Below are 21154 nucleotides of genomic sequence, written 5' to 3' on the forward strand. Positions count from 1 at the left end.
CCTGCGCGATTTAGCGCAGGGCAAAGGAGAGCATCTGAGCATGAACTGCTCCGATGCTCAAGTCAGGGGGGCTGCCTAGGGTGAAAATGGAGTTATGTCCACGTTCAGCTCTGAACCCGGACAACCCCTTTCAGTTATGTACACCTTTTGGGGACAATTTTTTTTCATGATTGGATTAAACTTTTTGGGGCTAAAAAATAAAATTTTCTGTTGGTCTTCATTAAAAGTATTCAGCCGTTCTGTCACAAAGGGTTAACCGTTTGTCTTTCTGTGTGAATTGTACTTTCACTTTGTGCTGAGTCATGTAATATCCCTCATCTCTAAATTACTAAAAGGTCATAAACACTTTAAGCCACATTCTTATGAGTAAGGTTTGACTTGAACTATAATAAGTGTTTAGGAGGTCACAGATAAGGAGCCGTCAGCTGAGCTGCCTGACGGAACAGAGTAAGAACAGTCAGCAGGCTACTAGAGAATCTCTGCACAGAGAAAAGAGTTAAACATTTTTAATAAAGATGATTTATATCTGAAAATGAGTACAATGCAATAATAAAAATAAAAAAATGCCCCAAAGGTTTATATAGCCTTTACAGCTGTTGTCAAATAGGCCGTTACCAAAAAGAAATGTATATGCCAGACGTGCATTATTCATTTCTGTATAGAAGAAGCAACAGCTAACGACTTATAAAGTGTCCCTAAGAACAGGAAGCATCAGCGTTTTTATCTCCCAGTGCAGGAGTCTATATAGCACATTAAAGCGGTTATCTGCTGGATCTATATTGATATGTTATTAATATCTGATCGGCGGGGGTCCAACTTCCAGCACCCCTGGCAATCAGCTATTTGGAGAAGGCTGCCTTCTCTTAATTGTTCGCTTGCTCGCCTTCGCAACCGTAGTGGTGAGCAGGTGTAATTAGAAGTAAGCCACCCCCTTTAATTATTTTTAGCCTGGAGGTTGGACAGCCCCTTTAACTTAGGCTACTTTCACATTAGCGTTTTTTCGGATCCGTCATGGATCTGCAAAAACGCTTCCGTTACAAAAATACAACCGTATTTATGTCTTCTATACCCATGACGGATCCATCTTGAACACCATTGAAAGTCAATGTGGGACGGATCCGTTTTCTATTGTGTCAAAGAAAACTGATCCGTCCCCATTCACTTACATTGTGAGTCAAGAAGGATCCTTATTGCTCCGCACCACATCTTAGACAGAAAAACGCTGCCCACGATGGGGACGCAACCGAACGGAATGCATTTTGGTGCATTCTGTTTTGTTCAGTTCAGTTTTGTCCCCATGACAGATCTCAATAGGGGAATTGAAAACGCTAATGTGAAAGTAGCCTTAGCAGGAAACATATTGTATGAGGAAATATTACAGATGCACTACCAGAATAGCATTAGACTATTGGCAATAGGACGTGGAACTGATGTACTTTCCATGTGATGATTCTTAAGAGTTCTCTGGACTTTTAATATTAATGACCTTTCCTCAGGGTAGGTCAGCAAATCAGATCGACGGGGAGTGCCAGGTGTATATAGGGAAGGTGCACACAGTGCGTGGAAGAGAGAAGGGAGACTGCACACGCGCACCCCCCCCCCCCCCCCCCCCCCCCCCATACAGCTAATCTGATATTGATGACCTATCCCATATTAAAAGCCCGGAGAACCCCTTTAATAAAACCATCCTGTATACGTAGCGGTCAGTATGGGGGGGGGGGGGGGGGAGATTCATGAGCTAAACCCTATGTTATTTCTTTATAATAATCTCTGTTTTTGTAGTAAGAACTGTTGTTAGGAAATGTGGTACCACAGCCATTACAGCTTTCTCTAAAGTGTTCAGAGTAGCTGGGATCTCCATCAATCACAAGGATAGAGGTCCTTTGTCCCCCGTTGTAATGGAATGGCATGGCAGTCGAGTATATCGCTACTCTAACTGTATGGTACTGCCATAGATAGTCGAGCACTGTACTTGATATCTTTGGCAGTCCCGCATACGTATATGTTGTCTGAACACCCCCATGCTCGCAACCCTACCTAGACTCTCTAAGGGTATGTTCAATCTGCCTACAAAATTGTGCTTTTTAAAAAAATATATATATTTATGCGTGTTTTTTTAACCAATGGGCATTTACATCAATTCAAAAACTGCATTTTCAGCGTGTGGGTTTTTGGCACAGAAAACGCGCAAAAACCACATGGATATGTACGGCGCAGTTTTTTTTATGCTTCCAGTTCATTTAAATGTGAGATTCAGCATGGATTCCAGCCCAAGATAGGTCATGCTACTTCTTTTTTCCACACTTTTTTTCCTCCTGGGGGAAAAAAAAGTGCTGCTTCCCATTGAAATAAATAAGAAGCGGTTTAGGTGTTTTTTTGGCGGAAACGCTCCACAATCGGAAAACAGAGCTTGTCCTGTCAGATAAAAAGAGCTTGTCCTTGTCCCATGCACTACGCTTCTTCAAACCAGTATATTTGTGGCTTTTTCCTTGCAGCACTGAAGTGGCAGTGAGACCCTCTCACCCATGCTTGACCCATTTACTGTTTAGAGCAGATTCCAGGAGTGGAGCCCTTACAATTCACACAGTGGTAGTTCCATCCATCAATGTTGTATCTGAATGTCCTAGTCCCTCAGGTGACTGATGTCAGGAAATAAAGGAGATTGGCTGAACGTGGAGGAATCTAACAGCCTCCTTGATTTCTCTTGATTCAGTTTTGATAGGTTTAATGACCACTTCCCTTTTCACAGCTGTTGCTCAGTGGTCATCACTTCTACCCTTTTATAGCAGGCATGCTCAACCTGTGACCCTCCAGCTGTTGCAAAACTACAACTCCCAGCATGCCCGAAAAGCTTACAGCTCTCAGCCTACAGCAGGGCATTGTGGGAGTTGTAGTTTTACAGCAGCTGGAGGGCAGCAGGTTGAGCATGTCTGCTTTTGTAGTCTCGCCCCACCCTTCTGACTATGCGGTTGATAGCTTCATTTTGGTTTGGCTGAGCTGGTGTGAGATCCTCTCTGGTGTTCCTGTTCTTCCATCTCTACAGAAGTTAAATGTTGCATTTGTTTGTATTTGTTATATTCCCTGTTATATCTGGGCCTGAGACAGAGACTTCCATTACTATGATCATTTGAATGCAGTATCCCAGATAGGGTAGTCCATGCTCATATGGCGTCGCTGAGTAGTCTTGTGGCTAGTACTGCAACTTGACACAGTGCGCCCCATGGCCTTTTTTTTTTTTTTTTTTTTTTTTTTTTTTTTTCCCCTTCCCCTGCTTAACATGGGCGTATTTGGGCTTCACTCCCCAATTGATAACATTAGTTTGCCTTTCTACTAATCTTTCAAGGGTTTTTGTGGGAATGAAATATTGGTGACCTATTTTTAGGATAGGTCATCAATATTTGATTACTGGGTGCCTGACTCCTGGCACCCCCATGGATCAGCTGTTTAAAGTGTTGCATGCCTCTAGTATACAAAGCACCATACCTTGTATAGAGACTGCTTTGTGTTGTAGCGCTAACGCTTTTACTTGAATGGCACCAAGCTACCCAAAGGCTATCTGACCGATGGGCATGATGTCCCAGGCCAAAGAAGAAGCAGCAGTGCTCATCCTAGTGCTTTGGCCCCTTTCAACAGCTGATTGGTGGAGGTGTTGGGAGTCACTCCCCCGCTGATCTGATATTGATGACTTATCCTGAGTCCTGGACATCCCCTTTATTTTAAGTAAACAAATTGCAAAGTGTTTAATTTTGTCTACAAAAATCATATGCTTAATTTTCTTTTGAGATTAGATTTTCCTTTTTAAAGATGCACCACAAACATTTTTTTCTGAGACCCGTTAGAAAGGTACATCATGTAATCTGCAGTGAAGGTAATCATCTTGCCAGTCACTTTATTTGTGAATTATAATTTCCCTTCTGATCTTCAGCTGTGTCATGTGATCAACACTCTGATCTCCAACACAGTGTCTTATGTGTGGACAGGAAGCCAGATTCTATATGTATTCCTATGGAAGTCTCAATGTCAGTCTTAGGAATGAATAGAGAAGTAACTGATTTCCTGTCCTGTGTCAGTTGGTGATCAGAGTGCTGGTCATATGACACAGCTGAGGATCAGAAGGGAGGTTATAACTCACAAATACAGTCACTGGTAGTAAGATTACATTCACTACAGCTTATATCATGTAGTAATTATCCAATAGGAGGCTCATAACTATTTGCTTAGTTAAATCCAGGTGGCAACTTTTTTTTTTTTTGGGACAGTGTATATACACCTGTCATTCCCTGAAGATGATGCCTTAGCTAGGGTACTTTTCACTGCAGAGGATTCCGGCAGGCAGTCCCGTCGCCTGAACTGCCTGCTGAATCCGTCAAAACGTATGCCAACTGATGGCATTTGTAAGACTGGTCAGAATCCTGATCCGTCTTACAAATGCATTGATTCCGGTGTCATGCGCAGATTGGAAGAACTGATCCGGCATTTTGAATGCCGGATCTAATACATTCCTATAGATCAGGCAAGTGTACAGTTTTTTGGGCCGGAGATAAAACTGTAGCATGCTGCGGTATTATCTCCGACCTGATCAGTCAAGAAGACTGAACTGAAGACATCCTGATGCGTCCTGAACAGATTGCTCTCCATTCAGAATGCATTAGGACGGAACTCAATATTTTTAAATATTTATATGAAGCATTTTCTTTCCTTGTTTTCCAGAAGTCTGCCATTGAGATTTTCAAAATAAGTGGATGATGAATGTTATTTGCTGTGTAAGAAAGTATTCGACAAGGGTATGAAATATAGGCAGTTTAGAAAGCCATCTTGTAGGCTTCAGTCTTCTCTATTGGGTTTTACCATTTAAAGGGGACCTTTTATGGGATAATGGGTTACAGATGCCAGCATTTTTTTTTTTCTTCTTCTAAAATACCTCTCTGTTCTGGCACTGTGTCCCCCACTGTGATCAGGCACCAAACACAGCGGGGGAACACAGCTCCGGAACGGAGGGGTATTTTAGAAAGAAATTAAGTGCTGGTATCTGTTAGGGGCCACCCTATCTGGTAAGCATACCAGTTTATAGCCCATAATCCCATGAAAGGACCTCTTTAAATATAAGGCTACTTTCACACTGTCGTTTCTGGGTCCGCTTGTGAGATCCCTTTCAGGCCTCTCACAAGCGTCCCAAAACGGGTCAGTTCAGCCCCAATGCATTCGGAATGGATAAGGATCAGTTCAGAATGCATCAATTTGGCTGCGTTTGCCTCCGTTGCGCTTTTTATACAGTCACTAAAACGCAGTTTGCAGGGTTTTGGTGACCGCCTGACGATGCAGAGCCAAACGGATCTGTCTAGACTTACAATGTAAGTCAACGGGACGAATCCGTTTTTCACTGACACAATATGGTACAATTGAAAACTGATCCGTCCCTAATTGACTTTTAATGTAAGTCAAGAGGGATCTGTTTACTTTTTTTAAATTTTTATAAATAATGCAAACTGATCCGTTATTAACGGATACAAGCGTTTGCATTATTGGAGCGGATCAGTCTGTGCAGATACAGGACGGATCCGCACCAAACGCGAGTGTGAAAGTAGTCTTAGGCAGTCATGTTTTAAGGAACACTTTTTAATTAGGGAAGTGCAACATCCTATTGTTGACGATGGGGGTAATTTATTATGACCTTTATACACCAGAAACTGGCTAACAAAATCGCATGTGCCTGTTTTGAGACTTTTTGAAGGTTCGTGCATCGTCATTTGGGCTCACACAACTTTTTCCACTTCCCTCAGTATAGGGGAGTGGCGGCGGCTGGGCCATTGGCCCTAGAAATTCACTAACAATATTCCAGTTTCCTGGCGTAAATGACAGTTGGAATCTACTTCATCTAGGGGCTGGAGAATATTTTAATCTAGGCACCTGGGCTGCCAGAGGATGCGTCTAATTTATGACGATTGTTCGCATCTGTATGTCCGTTTTGAAGCCCAGCAAAAAAATAAATAACGATAGAACATGTCCTGTTCTTGTCCGTTTTGGCTGGGTTGTATTCACAAGAATAGGCATTTGTGACATGCTGGGTTGTCCAGGAATAAGTAACTTTTCACAGGTGCCCGGCCTGCCTCTGCTATGAGAAGAATCATACTTACCTCAGGATAGGTCATCAATATCAGACTGGCGGGGTTCCGACACCCAGCACCCCCACTGATCAGCTGGTTGAAGAGAAGGCCGCGCACCATGCCAGTACAGCCTTCCCTTAATTGTTTATCTGCTCGCCGTTGACATTGCAGCAGTGAGCAGGTGTCATTACAAGCCATCCCATTCACCTCAATGGGGCGGCTCCTTACTATACACTTGTATGTGAACAAGCTGTCGTGCAGGTAATCAATGGAAGAAAGGCTGCACTGGTATGACGCATGGCCTTCTCGTCCTGAGGATAGGTCATCAATAAAAATCTCGGAAAACCCCTTTAAAATAAATAAATGAACTTACCTCTTCTGCTCCGCCCCTTCTCTCATGGTCCAGCGGTCTCCCCTGCATTCTCCCCTCCCAATCTTCACGGGGCCTGCGCTGTACAGTCAGCCTGTGGGCACCCTGGTTTAGGGGCCAGGTCGCAACTGCTGCGACCCTTATAGCTATGCTACTGGTTGCATCCATGACACCTCTACTTATTACATGTTTCTTTTATTCCCATTTAGACTTGCACATGATTCTCTGCATTTCCAGGACATACTGTACATATAGAGCTTTTCTTAGGACAAATTCATATGTGTATAGCAGTGTTTTCCAGTTATTAAATGCGTACGGCATTACATATTTACTTACAGAGAATTTCAGAAATTGTATTTCAATAAATATGGTTCCATCTAAGTAGCTTGATTACTTACATGTTACCATTTTACTACAGTAAACTTGTTATTACTAAATTATTGGCCATTTACTGTATGAAGGAGTCGGAGTAAGAATTTGGGCATTTTGAAATACAGCATGACTGACCCTACTTTCCTCTGCTGAGAGTGGGGGAATGGAGTCGGGAGGCATCCACACAAATTAACTGGTCATCTGGTCCCATTGAAACTGGCAGATTTGGCTGGCATTTCTAGGTATGGCTTTGGGGTAGTGGCTGAACTGTTGCCCCTAGCCATCTTTTTTAAAATATTAGTAGAACTTACAGTTGATGGCATTTCACAGCATGATTTGATTGGGGAGATGATATGATCTGAAGGTATGTCAGCTCATCAGTATGATTGATTCTCGGCCTTTGTCTAGGGAGATTACATTGCTCTGTGCATGATATGCCTGATTCACTATGTTTTAGCAAAAAGCAGCTCACTTCATATACAGATGCAGCACGCTAAACTTGATGGCTAACGCATTAGGGTACTTTCACATTTGCGGCAGGACTGATCAGACAGGCTGTTCACTGTCGGATCGGTCCTTCCGCTATTTTGCCGTGCCGCTGGACTGCCGCTCCGTCTCCATTGACTATAATAGGGATGGGGGGCTGAGCTCCGGCGCAGTTCGCGGTGAGAGTCCACCGGACTAAAAAGTCGGACATGCAGGACTTTTAGTCCGGCGGCCTTTCGCCGTGCACGGCCGTGCTGCACTGGAGCTCCGCCCCATCCGCATTTATAGTCAATAGGGGGGGCGGAGCGGCGGCACGGCGAAATAGCGGAAGGACTGATCCGACAGGGTTAACAGCCTGTCGGATCCATCCTGCCGCAAGTGTGAAAGTTGCCTAAAATAGTTACTGAACTTTTAGGCTAGGTCTACACGATGACATTTGTTGCGTGACAAAAAGTCACGCAACATTTTGTTGCACTAATGTCGCGCGACAATTTTTATAATGGCAGTCTATGGTGTCGCACTGCAACATGCGACACGCTCCATCTCAAATGGATTTTCTGCGACTGTCGCGTCGCAGTCGCAACATGTCGCATGTTGCAGTGCGACACCATAGACTGCCATTATAAAAATTGTCGCGCGACATTAGTGCAACAAAATGTCGCGCGACAAATGTCGTCGTGTAGACCTAGCCTTAATGCCGCCCCCCCCCTCCAAAAGCGCTGATTACCTGCGAACTTTACTATTCTCCACACCACGGACTTCTCATCGGTGTACAGAGTACAGACTGTACACTTTATGAATGGGCTGCAGAGAAAGGAGTATGGGCATGAGCACACATTGCTGCTCCAGCCTGTGCCCCCCAAGGTTTACTAAATGCTGGCATGGCACATGGGTACCCTGTAACATGTACTATGCCAGGATTAGCTGAGCGGAGCGGGCTCCTGCCTGTGCCTGCTTCACCAAGCTAAGAGAACTGCATGTCCGCTTTGAGCTTGGCAAAGCAGGCACACTCCGTACACCGCTGAGAAGTCAATGGTGTGGAGAATAGGGATATCCGTGCTTTATGGGGGGGAATAGCTCTAGTAAAAATACAAAATTCATAAATAAAATGCATTAGAAAAATTATTAGGTACATTTTTAAAATAAATCTAAGATTTAGTTACTCTTTAAATATAGGCTGTATTAGACACCCCAATCAGGCTGACTATTGTCGGCAGGGAAGCGTTCCCTCCCGGCAATCGCCTGCTCGCTAGAGGAGGACACCGCTGCTTTTACACGCAGCGATCTGCTCCACAGTATGGGGAGGAACGTTCGCTTTGCCATCGCTCATTCCCATGCTGTCAAGTGGTTAGCTGGCGGCAGTTCGTAATTAGACGGCACAATGTGCCGCAGGCAAATCCTGATCTCTCTGCATGCTGAAAGATCTGGATTGCCCGATGAATGCGCATTTGCTCGTACATTGGGAAATCGGTGGCAGTATTACAGTACACTGCTAGATGATCGGTAAAGCTAGTTAGCGATCATCGGGCAGAAAAACTGCCCATGTAATACACCCTAAGGGTCCATTCACACGTCCGTAATTTGGGTCCGCATTCGTTAAGCAATTAGCCCCTGACTTTCAATCGGGGAGGAACGGATGCAAATCCGCATTTTCGGGATCTGCATCTGCATTTTCGGGATCCGCAATTCCGTTCCTGAAAAAAATAGAGCATGTCCTATTGTTGTCCAGAAAAGGCATTTTCTATTATAGTGTCTGATGTGCGGTCCGCAAATTGCGGCTCACACATTGCGTGTCCGTGTTTTGTGGCTCCTCCAAAACACTGATGGACGTGTGACTGGACCCTTAAAGAATGTTAAGTTAAAGGGGTATTCCCATCTTAGACAATGGGGGCATATCGCAAGGATATGCGCCCATTGTCTGATAGGTGCGGGTCCCACCGCTGGGACCCGCACCTACAAGGAGAACGGAGCAGAGAAAGTGGAGGACTGCGCATGCGCAGCCGCCCTCCGTTCATTTCTATGGAGCCGCCGAAAATAGTCGAGATTTCCGTCGGCCCCATAGAAATGAATGGGAGCGTTGGCCGCGCATGTGCGGTGCGCTCCCATTCACTTCAATGGGAGAGGCGGGGAGCTGTGCCTGGTGGTGGTCGGACCCTGGGAAACCCGGGGTCCTCCAGCCACAACTCTCCCTGGCTCCGTTCTCGTTGTAGGTGCGGGTCTCAGCGGTGGGACCCGCACCTATCAGACAATGGGGGCATATCCTTGCGATATGCCCCCATTGTCTAAGATGGGATAACCCCTTTAACTAAAGTTTCAAAGGGTTTTGTCACGTGATAACACATCCGAGTCCGTTTTAGCTCTGCTACATCAGTACCTATGGTGTTGCTACAGAGCACTCCCTTCTCCTCCACCTGAACTCTGCACTATTTTCAGAGACCTCCTGTCTGACTAGCTTCGTCAGCTTACTGTGTCCAATAAATTCCTCTAGTTAAAAGAATTTCTGCACTGCCTACAAGCTAAGGAATGCCGTGCACTGCAAGTCCTAGAAGATGGAGGCAGTCGATCGCTCCTCTCTTGGTCCTTTCACTAATAGATTCTGTTTTAATGAAGCGGCAGATACGTATGCCTTCTCATGATCGCCGGGAGGTTCCTAGAGGTCAGACCACTGACAATCAGACACTTATTCCCTATTCTTTGGATAAGGGATACGTTATTGTAATGAAACAACCCCCTTTAAGACCAGGTGGTTACTAAAGCCTCTCGCGCCAACATATTTTATTAAATATTTATTATATTATATTTCTGGATATTCTGGTCCAATTATACAAAGGTCTGTGGTTGTTTGTCAGTTCTGTATTCTGCATCCCTTGACAACAGAACAATAGGGGTCCATGTATTTTTGTCGTAAAAATGGATGGTTCCATTCTGTGTAAAATGAACTTCTTCCCGGCGATTGCTGATGTTTGACAATTTCTTTAAATAATGGATGTTATACAAAGGCTTCCTTTTCTTTGTAAGACTCTTCTTGTTTCTGACTTATTTTTTGTCACATTCACATTAATGCATGTACGGCTCATGTCTGCCATTGCGAAACTCTAAGCCACAGAGGGAAATGTTAATATTTTAAAATGTTATTGTGTATGCAGGACATGCAAGCAGACAATGCTTTGCTTTATGCATTTCCATTGCCGTTTAAGTAGATACAGTCCTAAATGTAAAAGATGAATTGTGCCAGGCAGTTAATTTCAGTGCCCACTCCATTCATTTACCATACGCCTTAGAGAACTTTGTACTTTCCTCTGCGTTTGCTGGCAGCATGTTCTTGAATGTACTATTATGTCTTCACTTTGTGTGGAACATAGTGTCACATTGTTCTCAGTGCTTGTGATGTTAGCATTGCTTGCGAATGTAGTGATGATTTTATGCTCAATATGCTTCCTTTTATTTATTAAATTTTTTTGTATTTTTTTTCCAGGCTTTCCAGTCCCTCCCGAATACACTGGATGAAATAGATGCTGTGCTAAATGAAGAGCGGTCCAGAGCCTCGTGCTTCACCGGCTTAAATTCTTCAGTATGTTGTCTAGTTCTTTGGATAGCACTTACCCTCCCACGCTGTATTAAAGCTCAGTACTAATACGCTAGGCAGCAGGAACAATATGTTTGAAATGCCAGAAATTGAATCTATTTGAATTTTAAGTAGAGTCTTTAAGAAAGAACAGGACGTACTGTTCCCTTGCACCAAAAAATACAGTTTTTAACCTGGCAACTGTTATTTGTTTGTGTTGCCATGTGTCATTACATCTTGCATTTTCTTCGAACAACAACTGGAAAATGAGAGTAAGCAGTACGAGTCTAGCTGTCTTGTTTTTCGGTGGTGTTCTTGTCTGAATTCTCCAGTCCTTGTGTTGTCTTGTGTTGTCAGGTGGTGGAGGACTACACCAAGCGAACCAGAGAAATAGAAGACATGACAGAAGAACTTTACAAGAAGAAAACAGAGTTGGAAAGTTTTAGGCAGAACATTTTACAGGTATTTAAAAATGTTACCGCCATCCGCAATTTTACTTGAGAGAGCGGTTGCCATGCACAGGGCATTATGTCCAGTTTCATATTTCAGACAGGCTAGCTGTATGGTGTTTGCCTAAAGATTTCATGGCCGACAGCCGGGCATGGTTCAAAAGATGGCAGAGAGACTGCTAAGGTCCATTGTCTTCCAAGCTTTCCTTATGACATGATCTCTGCTGATTATTAATGCACTTCTCCACCTCCATGCTAAACAATTAGGAAGCCCATTGCCCCCATTTAAACGTCTGAGGGTGGGCAGTTGAAAAGTGGATTTGAATTGGGAGTCCTGTTATACAGCAGTTCCTCTAAAACCAGTACAGAATAGCTCTGTAATACAGCTCATGATTCATGCCCCAGCTTTTTTTGTTGACTGATTCCCAGTCTATGAGAACAAAACTGCTTTCTGTGTAAAAGCACATGGAGGTACTGGGTACTGTATATTTTGCATGGAGGTACATACATTTTACATTGAAGAAGCTCCTAAGACACCAAAAAACAGTTCCCAGCTATTATGTATAGCTCACCAGCTGTCTGTGAAAGTGGGATTATTAAGCAGGGGGAATTTATTGGAGCAGACGCTTGCCACAATGCAACAGGTTTGCTGGCTGATATAAAAGCTGAAGATAGCTGAATGGAAAATTGTTTGGTAGTGAAATCAGAACTGGTAATACTTAACCCCTTCCCGACATGCTCCATACATGTACAGCAAATGGTGGGTACTTTAAGATGGTGTCCTCTCTGCAGCGGAACGAGCACAATAGCCGCCGTATTCCTGCTGCCCGATACAGCAGACACCCGCAGCTAACCGTGGACATTTAACCCCTCAGATACCATGGTCAAATGTGACCACGGTGTCCGACTGGGCTAAAGCTCAGGAGCAGACCCTGTTCTAATAATGAGCCGGAGCCTGTACTAGACTTCCAGGCTCATTATTAGTATATCCCAGTTCAGGCCAGCTGGTGGCAGCATTGAACTGGGATATAGCAATTTCTGTACAGAATAATGGAACAAATTCTATTATTCTGTACAATTTGCAATCTGACCTAACGGCAAGTAAAAAATTACAATTACAATCACCCCCCTTTCCCCAAAATAAAAAAAAACAATAAAAAAATGGCATCATGGGCATCGCCATATACGAAATCTCCCTTACTATTAAAATAAAAGTTATCCCATACGGTGAAAATAAAATGTCCGATTCGCTGTTTTTGCATCACTTTATCTTCCAAAAACATGTGATAAAAAGTCATATACACCCCAAAATGGTATTAACAAAAACTATAGATCGTCCTGCAAAAAATCAGCCCCCTCACACTGTAGACATAACTATAAAAAAGTTATGAGGGTCAGAATATTGTGATGAAAACAAAATATTTAAAAAATTATATATATATTTTTTCAGTCTTAAGCCTCATGCACACGTCCGTGCCATTTTTTTGCAGTCCGCAAACCACGGATCCGCAAAAAAAACAGAAGCTGCCCATGTGCCTTCCGCAATGAACGGAACGGGCGGCCCATTGTAGAAATGCCTATTCTTGTCTGCAAAACGGACAAGAATAGGACAGGTTATATTTTTTTGGGGCCATGGAACAGTGCAACTCTGTGTGCTGTCCGCATTTTTTGCGGCCCCATTGAAGTGAATGGTTCCACACCTGAGCCGCAAATAATGCGGCTCGGATGCGGACCACAAAAACGGTTGTGTGCGTGAGGCCTTAGAACGCAAGAAAAACTATACATATGTGGTATCGCTGGGTTCGTACTGACCTGGAGAATGAAGATCACAAGTCATTTTTCCTGTAGAGTGAACGTTGTGAAAAATAACTGTGGCAGAAGTGCTTTTTTTTTTTTTTTTTTTTTTTTTTCTCTTCCCAATTCCACCTGATTTGGAATTCTATTCCCACTGATCACTACATCCTATGCAATATTAAATGGTGGAATTAGAAAGTACAACTTGTCACGCAAAAAACAAGCCCCATACAGCTATGTGAACGAAAGAATAAAAAAGTTATGGCTCTGGGAAGGCAGAGATTAAAAAATGAAAATGCAAGCACGGAAAATCGCTACGTCAGGAAAGGGTTAAAGAGCATTTGTCAGCATGATCAATAAAATTAATCATGATGATTAAAACGATATCTTACTTATGTTTCTAGGTAGCTGTGTTCCTGAGATATCAGCATTCTTAATATAATACTATGAGAATTAGTTCTTTCGAGCACTAAGGGGTTGGCCCGAAGGCTTGGAGCACTGCTATCTTAATGCCCATCTCATCTGTTCACACCCTCTCTCTTGTGATTGACAGGGCTAGACATCTTGTCTAGCGCTATATTCTTGCGACTGCATTGAGTCAGGTCAGATGCTGCTTCCTGAGCTCATCAGATTATCAAGGGCCAAGTCTGTTCAGTCAGTTGGCGCTTGTCCAGTAGACCTAATGCTGCTTCCGCTAGAAGGCAATATGATTTAATAGGTTGATCATGTTGACAGATGGTCTTTAATATAGGGGAGGAGATTGGAAGTGATACTGTGCAGGATACATATGTCCATAAAGCTTGCACTTTATAACAATTCGGCTTTTATCCAGGTTAAAGAAGACTGGCTCATTCCTTTGAAGCAGTTGGTAGAAAAAATCAATGAGCAGTTCAGTAGCTTCTTCAGGTCAATGCAATGTGTAGGTGAAGTTGATCTACACACTGAAAATGAGGTAAGTTATTGGTAAGTAACAGTTTAGGGTCCATTCACACGTCCGCAAAATGGGTCCGCATCCGTTCCGCAATTTTGCAGAACAGGTGCGGACCCATTCATTTTCAATGGGGCCGGAATGTGCTGGCCGCATTTGTGGATCCACACTTCCGTTCCACAAAAAAAATAGAACATGTCCTATTCTTGTCCACAATTGCGGACAAGAGAAGGCATTTTTTTATGAGTGCCGGCGATATGCGGTCCGCAAAATGCAGCACACACATTGTCGGATCCGCAAAACACATACGGACGTGTGAATAGACCCTTTATATTGATGTGAATCCATATCATTTTATATATCCTGCGTTCTCTGCATACTTGAATTTAAACTGACAGTAGCTAAAAATCTATTGTAGGTCAGCTTATTGACTTACAGTATAGGTAAGTCATTGCTTGTGATAGAAATTTCCTTTACATCTACTGTATCTTGTATCTATCTACAGTCAGGTCCATAAATATTGGGACATCGACACAATTGTAACATTTCTGGGTCTATACTCCACCACAATGGATTTGAAATGAAACGAACAAGATGTGCTTTAACTGCAGACTGTCAGCTTTAATTTGGGGTATTTACATCCAAATCAGGTGACCGGTGTAGGAATTATAGCAGTTTGCATATGTGCCTCCTACTTGTTAAGGAACCAAAAGTAATGGGACAATTGTCTTCTGAGCTGTTCCATGGCCAGGTGTGTTATTCCCTCATTATCCCAATTACAATGAGCAGATAAAAGGTCCAGAGTTCATTTCAAGTGTGCTATTTGCATTTGGAATCTGTTGCTGTCAACTGTCAAGATGAGATCCAAAGAGCTGTCACTATCAGTGAAGCAAGCCATCATTAGGCTGAAAAAACGCAACAAACCCATCAGGAGATAGCAAAAACATTAGGCGTGGCCAAAATAACTGTTTGGAACCTTCTTAAGAAGGAACGCACCGGTGAGCTCAGCAATACCAAAAGACCCGGAAGACCACGGAAACAACTGTGATGGATGACCGAATAATTCTTTCCCTGGTGAAGAAAACACCCTTCACAATAGTTGGCCAGATCAAGAATCTCTCCAGGAGGTAGGTGTATGTGTGTCAAAGTCAACAATCAAGAGAAGACTTCACCAGAGTGAATACAGAGGGTTCACCACAAGATGTAAACCATTGGTGAGCCTCAAACAGGAAAGCCAGATTAGAGTTTGCCAAACGACATCTAAAAAAGCCTTCACAGTTCTGGAACAACATCCTATTGACAGATGAGACCAAGATCAACTTATACCAGAGTGATGGGAAAAGAAGAGTATGGAGAAGGAAAGGAACTGCTCATGATCCTAAGAATACCACCTCATCAGTGAAGCATGGTTGTGGTAGTGTCATGGCATGGGCATATATGGCTGCCAATGGAACTGGTTCTCTTGAATTTATTGATGATGTGACTGCTGACAAAAGAAATGTTTCGTTTAATTTCAAACCCATTGTGGTGGTGTATAGAGCCAAAAATGTTAGAATTGTGTCGATGTCCCAATATTTATGGACCTGACTTAGGGGGGGGCGATATAGACGATATGCGATATAAATTTGTAACACGATATAGATTTTGTGCATATCGCCGGACCGCGATATGATCGCGCTCTCTGTGCGCACTATGTTCTCCTGAGTCGGCACAGTGGAGAAGGAGGGAGTCCCTCTCTCCCCACTGTGCGCAGCTGCCGCTGACCACCAATGAGAACGGAGGAGGAGGAGGGGAGGGACTGACAGTAAATCATTGAGTTTTCACGATCTCAGTGAGCTCGTGAAAACTCAAATCCGATGGTATATTCTAGCCCCCAGGTTTTCCTATGTGACAGGGACGCTTGCCTGGGGGTTAGAATATATAGGGCCACGCCGCTCACAGGAGCACATTTATAAACTAATCAGTAACTTTAACTTTATTCATTGGTGATTTCTTTACTGTATACCTTACTCTGTCTTGGCTCCAGTAACAGCAGGGCGGCGCTCACTCACTGACATCACGCGCCTGCTCCTCCCACTAGGCGGCGCAGGCGCGTGACGTCCGTGAATGAGCGCCGCCCGCCCGCACTGCCTGCTGTAACTGTTACCGGAGCTAATACATAGTATGGTATACAGTAAAGAGATCACCATAGAAAAAAAGTTAGTTATTGATTAGTTTATAAATGTATTCTTGTGAGCGTCGGGAGGGGAGGGGGGGGGTTGGAGTCAGAGGGAGGGAGGGAATCTGTAGATGGCACTGTTTGGGGGGAGAGAGGGAGAATCTGTGGATGGCACCGTTTGGGGGGGGGGGGGAGAGAATCTGTGGATGGCACTGTTTAGGGGAGGGGACTCAGCTCCCTGCTGTAGTGTGCACAAAGCACAGGGCAGCAGGGAGAGTGTAAAGTCCTATTCACCCTAATAGAGCTCTATTAAGGTGACTATGACAAGGTGTGGCGAAACCAACCTCGCCACTGGGTTTTGGAGAGGACTGTTTAAAAGCCTCTTGCCTCAGGATTATGGCCCATAGTAACTGTAAAGGAGAAGACAGACCGGCCGTACAGCTTAAATCTGTCTGTAGAATTGTATTTTATGTTATTATGCGTTCGGTTAAATTGTATGTTATGTGAGGGCACCCAGATAGCTAATATTATTGTATTCATGTATTCTGAGTGCCATTCACCTAATGATATGCACTCAGACTTGAGCTATCTGGGGATATGTTAAATGTCTGTGTTTGCTGTGGGGGTGTGCCATTGTGTGTTTGGGTGGTGATTCCTGTCCTGTTGTCTCCACATGTGTATTGGTGATCTCCCTTTTGTCCTGAGAGATAATTGGATTGTGTTCGGTCGTCTCCAGGACAGAGGGGGGGGGAAACCATGATGCATTGTGGGGATATGTTGTATCTGTCCTGTATCTGCAACAAACTGCAATAAAAACCAGGCTGGGTGTGCCAGCACTTCAGACCACTGCTTGACCCTGATCACGGAGCCTTGTCTCGTCATTGGGGGGATTCCCTGTATGCTGTTGGAGACTGATTGCCAGGAGTGTAAGCTGACTGAATGCTTTTCCTGTTCGCCTGCTGACAGCTACTTGTGAGGTTCCAGTTTGGAGTGCTATTTTGTATCCAGTTCGGGAGGTTGGTGTTCTGCAGTAGCTGTGCCTGTCTCTCGGAAAGGGGCCTATCGCCTAAACGGATTTTAACCCCTTGTCTGCTGAAACGGGTCCGTTACATTGGTGGCAGCAGTGGGATCGTTCCTACAGCCAGGACAGCTACAGGAGACACCATTTCTTTGGATTTTACAACTTAAGGGCAACGCATGTCTCAGTACAGTGACCCTAAAAGCACCAGGATGGAACCAGCAGTGGAGTACAGATACTCTGTGGAGGAATTTGACCGTATGATGTGGTTGCGGCTGAACTTCTTCGGACCCAATCCAGCTGAGAAATATGTGAAGTTCGTGAGGAATCTAGTGTCTAAGACCCTACTATACCGGGCAGAAGGTGACGGTCAGCTGCCACGTTGGGTGGACCTCCATCGGAGGTTACGGTTGCGGGACAGTGGGAGCCTAGTCTCCATTCCCCAGCGTCAGTGTGAAGTGCAGGGAGAGGAGAGCAGCGGCCTCCCTCCCCAGCGGCAGGCTGAGTTACAGGGGGCAGAGGTAGTTGTTCCTGCCCCCCAGCAGCAGAGTGATATGCCGGGAAGGCAGTGTGAAGTGCAGGGAGGGGAGAGCAGCGGCCTCCCTCCCCAGCGGCAGGCTGAGTTACAGGGGGCAGAGGTAGTTGTTCCTGCCCCCCAGCAGCAGAGTGATGTGCCGGGAAGGCAGTGTGAAGTGCAGGGAGAGGAGAGCAGCGGCCTCCCTCCCCAGCGGCAGGCTGAGTTACAGGGGGCAGAGGTAGTTGTTCCTGCCCCCCAGCAGCAGCATGATTTTTTGGGAATTGGGAGCCGAGTCTCCATTCCCCAGCGGCAGGCGGAGTTACAGGGGGCAGAGACAGTCGGTCCTGTCCCCCAGCGGCAGAGTGTCCTACAGGGAATAGAGAGCCCAGTCTCCTTTCCCCAGCAGCAGGACACTGTATGGGGAGCGGAGGCGGTCGGTCGCCCTCCCCAGCGGCTGGAAGTATGTATGGGAGAGGAGCTCGTTACCCCCTCTCCCCAGCGGCAGCTTAACGCACCAGGGGGAGACAGTAAGCCCCACAACAGTGCAGATGGGACCGTGGTCTCTGCACTTACAGCACAGGGGGTAGAGACAGTCGGTCTCCCCCTCCAACAACCAGACTCCAACCAGGCTTCTTCCGTGGTAGCGCTGGCACCAGGGCTGAGTACCGCTGATCCCTGCCCACAAAGCAACCTCCACTCCAAACCAGGGAGCAACACAGAGACCGGGAGTACCAGCTTCCAACATCACCTTGGTGGACTTACTGGACAGAGACAGGCTACGAAATTCAGCAGGTCCAGTATTGGGTTGTGGGTGGGCTGCCAGACTAACTCAGGTACCGACCGGCGTGAGGTCAGGTATCTGGTTAGTCTTCCCTGGGGGGGGGAGATGTGTGGCGAAACCAACCTCGCCACTGGGTTTTGGAGAGGACTGTTTAAAAGCCTCTTGCCTCAGGATTATGGCCCATAGTAACTGTAAAGGAGAAGACAGACCGGCCGCACAGCTTAAATCTGTCTGTAGAATTGTATTTTATGTTATTATGCGTTCGGTTAAATTGTATGTTATGTGAGGGCACCCAGATAGCTAATATTATTGTATTCATGTATTCTGAGTGCCATTCACCTAATGATATGCACTCAGACTTGAGCTATCTGGGGATATGTTAAATGTCTGTGTTTGCTGTGGGGGTGTGCCATTGTGTGTTTGGGTGGTGATTCCTGTCCTGTTGTCTCCACATGTGTATTGGTGATCTCCCTTTTGTCCTGAGAGATAATTGGATTGTGTTCGGTCGTCTCCAGGACAGAGGGGGGGAAACCATGATGCATTGTGGGGATATGTTGTATCTGTCCTGTATCTGCAACAAACTGCAATAAAAACCAGGCTGGGTGTGCCAGCACTTCAGATCACTGCTTGACCCTCAACACGGAGCCTTGTCTCGTTATTGGGGGATTCCCTGTATGCTGTTGGAGACTGATTGCCAGGAGTGTAAGCTGACGGATACGCTTTTCCTGTTCGTCTGGCCGACAGCTAGTTGCGAGGTTCCAGTTTGGAGTGCTATTTTGTATCCAGTTCGGGAGGTTGGTGTTCTGCAGTAGCTGTGCCTGTCTCTCGGAAAGGGGCATATCGCCTAAACGGATCTTAACCCCTTGTCTGCGGAAACGGTGCCGTTACACAAGGGTTCTAGCCCTTAACCGCCTAACGGAGTTTCGCGTTCCGGAGGCGTCATCTCGCGCGAGCCGAGATTTCTTGTGAACACACGCACACAGGCGTGCGCATTCACAGGATCGGAAGGTAAGCGAGTGGATCTCCAGCCTGCCAGCGGCGATCGTTCGCTGGCAGGCTGGAGATACGATTTTTTTTTTAACCTCTAACAGGTATATTAGACGCTGTTTTGATAACAGCGTCTAATATACCTGCTACCTGGTCCTCTGGTGGTCCCTTTTGCTTGGATCGACCACCAGAGGACACAGGTAGCTCAGTAAAGTACCACAAAACACCACTACACTAGACTACACCCCCCGTCACTTATTAACCTCTGATCACCCCATATAGACTCCCTGATCACCCCCTTGTCATTGATCACCCCCCTGTAAGGCTACATGGATCGGATCCGCAAAACACATACGGACATCTGAATGAAGCCTTACAGAGGGGTGATCAATGACAGGGGGGTTATCGCCCCATATAGACTCCCTGATCACCCCTCTGTCATTGATCACCCCCCCTGTAAGGCTCCATTCAGACGTCCGTATGTGTTTTGCGGATCCGATCCATGTATCCGTAAAAATCATACGGACGTCTGAATGGAGCCTTACAGGGGGGTGATCAATGACGGAGGTGATCAGGGAGTCTATATGGGTGATCACCCCCCTGTCATTGATCACCCCCCTGTAAGGCTCCATTCAGACATTTTTTTTGGCCCAAGTTAGCGGAGATTTTTTATTTTTTTCTTTTATTTTTTTTTCTTACAAAGTCTCATATTCCACTAACTTGTGTCAAAAAATAAAATCTCACATGAACTCACCATACCCCTCACAGAATCCAAATGCGTAAAAATTTTTAGACATTTATATTCCAGACTTCTTCTCACGCTTTAGGGCCCCTAAAATGCCAGGGCAGTATAAATACCCCACATGTGACCCCATTTCGGAAAGAAGACACCCCAAGGTATTCCGTGAGGGGCATATTGAGTCCATGAAAGATTGAAATTTTTGTCCCAAGTTAGCGGAAAGGGAGACTTTGTGAGAAAATACCAAAAAATATCAATTTCCGCTAACTTGTGCCAAAAAAAAAAATTCTATGAACTCGCCATGCCCCTCATTGAATACCTTGGGGTGTCTTCTTTCCAAAATGGGGTCACATGTGGGGTATTTATACTGCCCTGGCATTTTAGGGGCCCTAAAGCGTGAGAAGAAGTCTGGGATCCAAATGTCTAAAAATGCCCTCCTAAAAGGAATTTGGGCTGCTTTGCGCATCTAGGCTGCAAAAAAGTGTCACACATCTGGTATCGCCGTACTCAGGAGAAGTTGGGGAATGTGTTTTGGGGTGTCATTTTACATATACCCATGCTGGGTGAGATAAATATCTTGGTCAAATGCCAACTTTGTATAAAAAAATTGGAAAAGTTGTCTTTTGCCAAGATATTTCTCTCACCCAGCATGGGTATATGTAAAATGACACCCCAAAACACATTCCCTAACTTCTCCTGAGTACGGCGATACCACATGTGTGACACTTTTTTGAAGCCTAGGTGGGCAAAGGGACCCACATTCCAAAGAGCACCTTTCGGATTTCACAGGTCATTTTTTACACATTTTGATTTCAAACTACTTACCACACATTAGGGCCCCTAGAATGCCAGGGCAGTATAACTACCCCACAAGTGACCCCATTTT

General features: G+C 45.1%; 1 protein-coding gene across 2 annotated transcripts in view; it reads left to right on the top strand.

Annotated features, from left to right (window-relative positions):
• SMC5 (structural maintenance of chromosomes 5) overlaps positions 1 to 21154 on the top strand; it is a 152843-nt gene that overhangs the window by 118237 nt on the left and 13452 nt on the right. For both annotated transcript variants that reach the window (XM_044272871.1, XM_044272877.1), the window contains 3 exons: positions 10808 to 10903; positions 11255 to 11359; positions 13973 to 14092. In XM_044272871.1, coding sequence (XP_044128806.1) covers positions 10808 to 10903; positions 11255 to 11359; positions 13973 to 14092 — 321 coding nt within the window. The remainder of the gene's footprint in view (positions 1 to 10807; positions 10904 to 11254; positions 11360 to 13972; positions 14093 to 21154) is intronic.

This window comes from Bufo gargarizans, chromosome 1, assembly GCF_014858855.1.
Source record: "Bufo gargarizans isolate SCDJY-AF-19 chromosome 1, ASM1485885v1, whole genome shotgun sequence".
Taxonomy (NCBI): domain Eukaryota; kingdom Metazoa; phylum Chordata; class Amphibia; order Anura; family Bufonidae; genus Bufo; species Bufo gargarizans.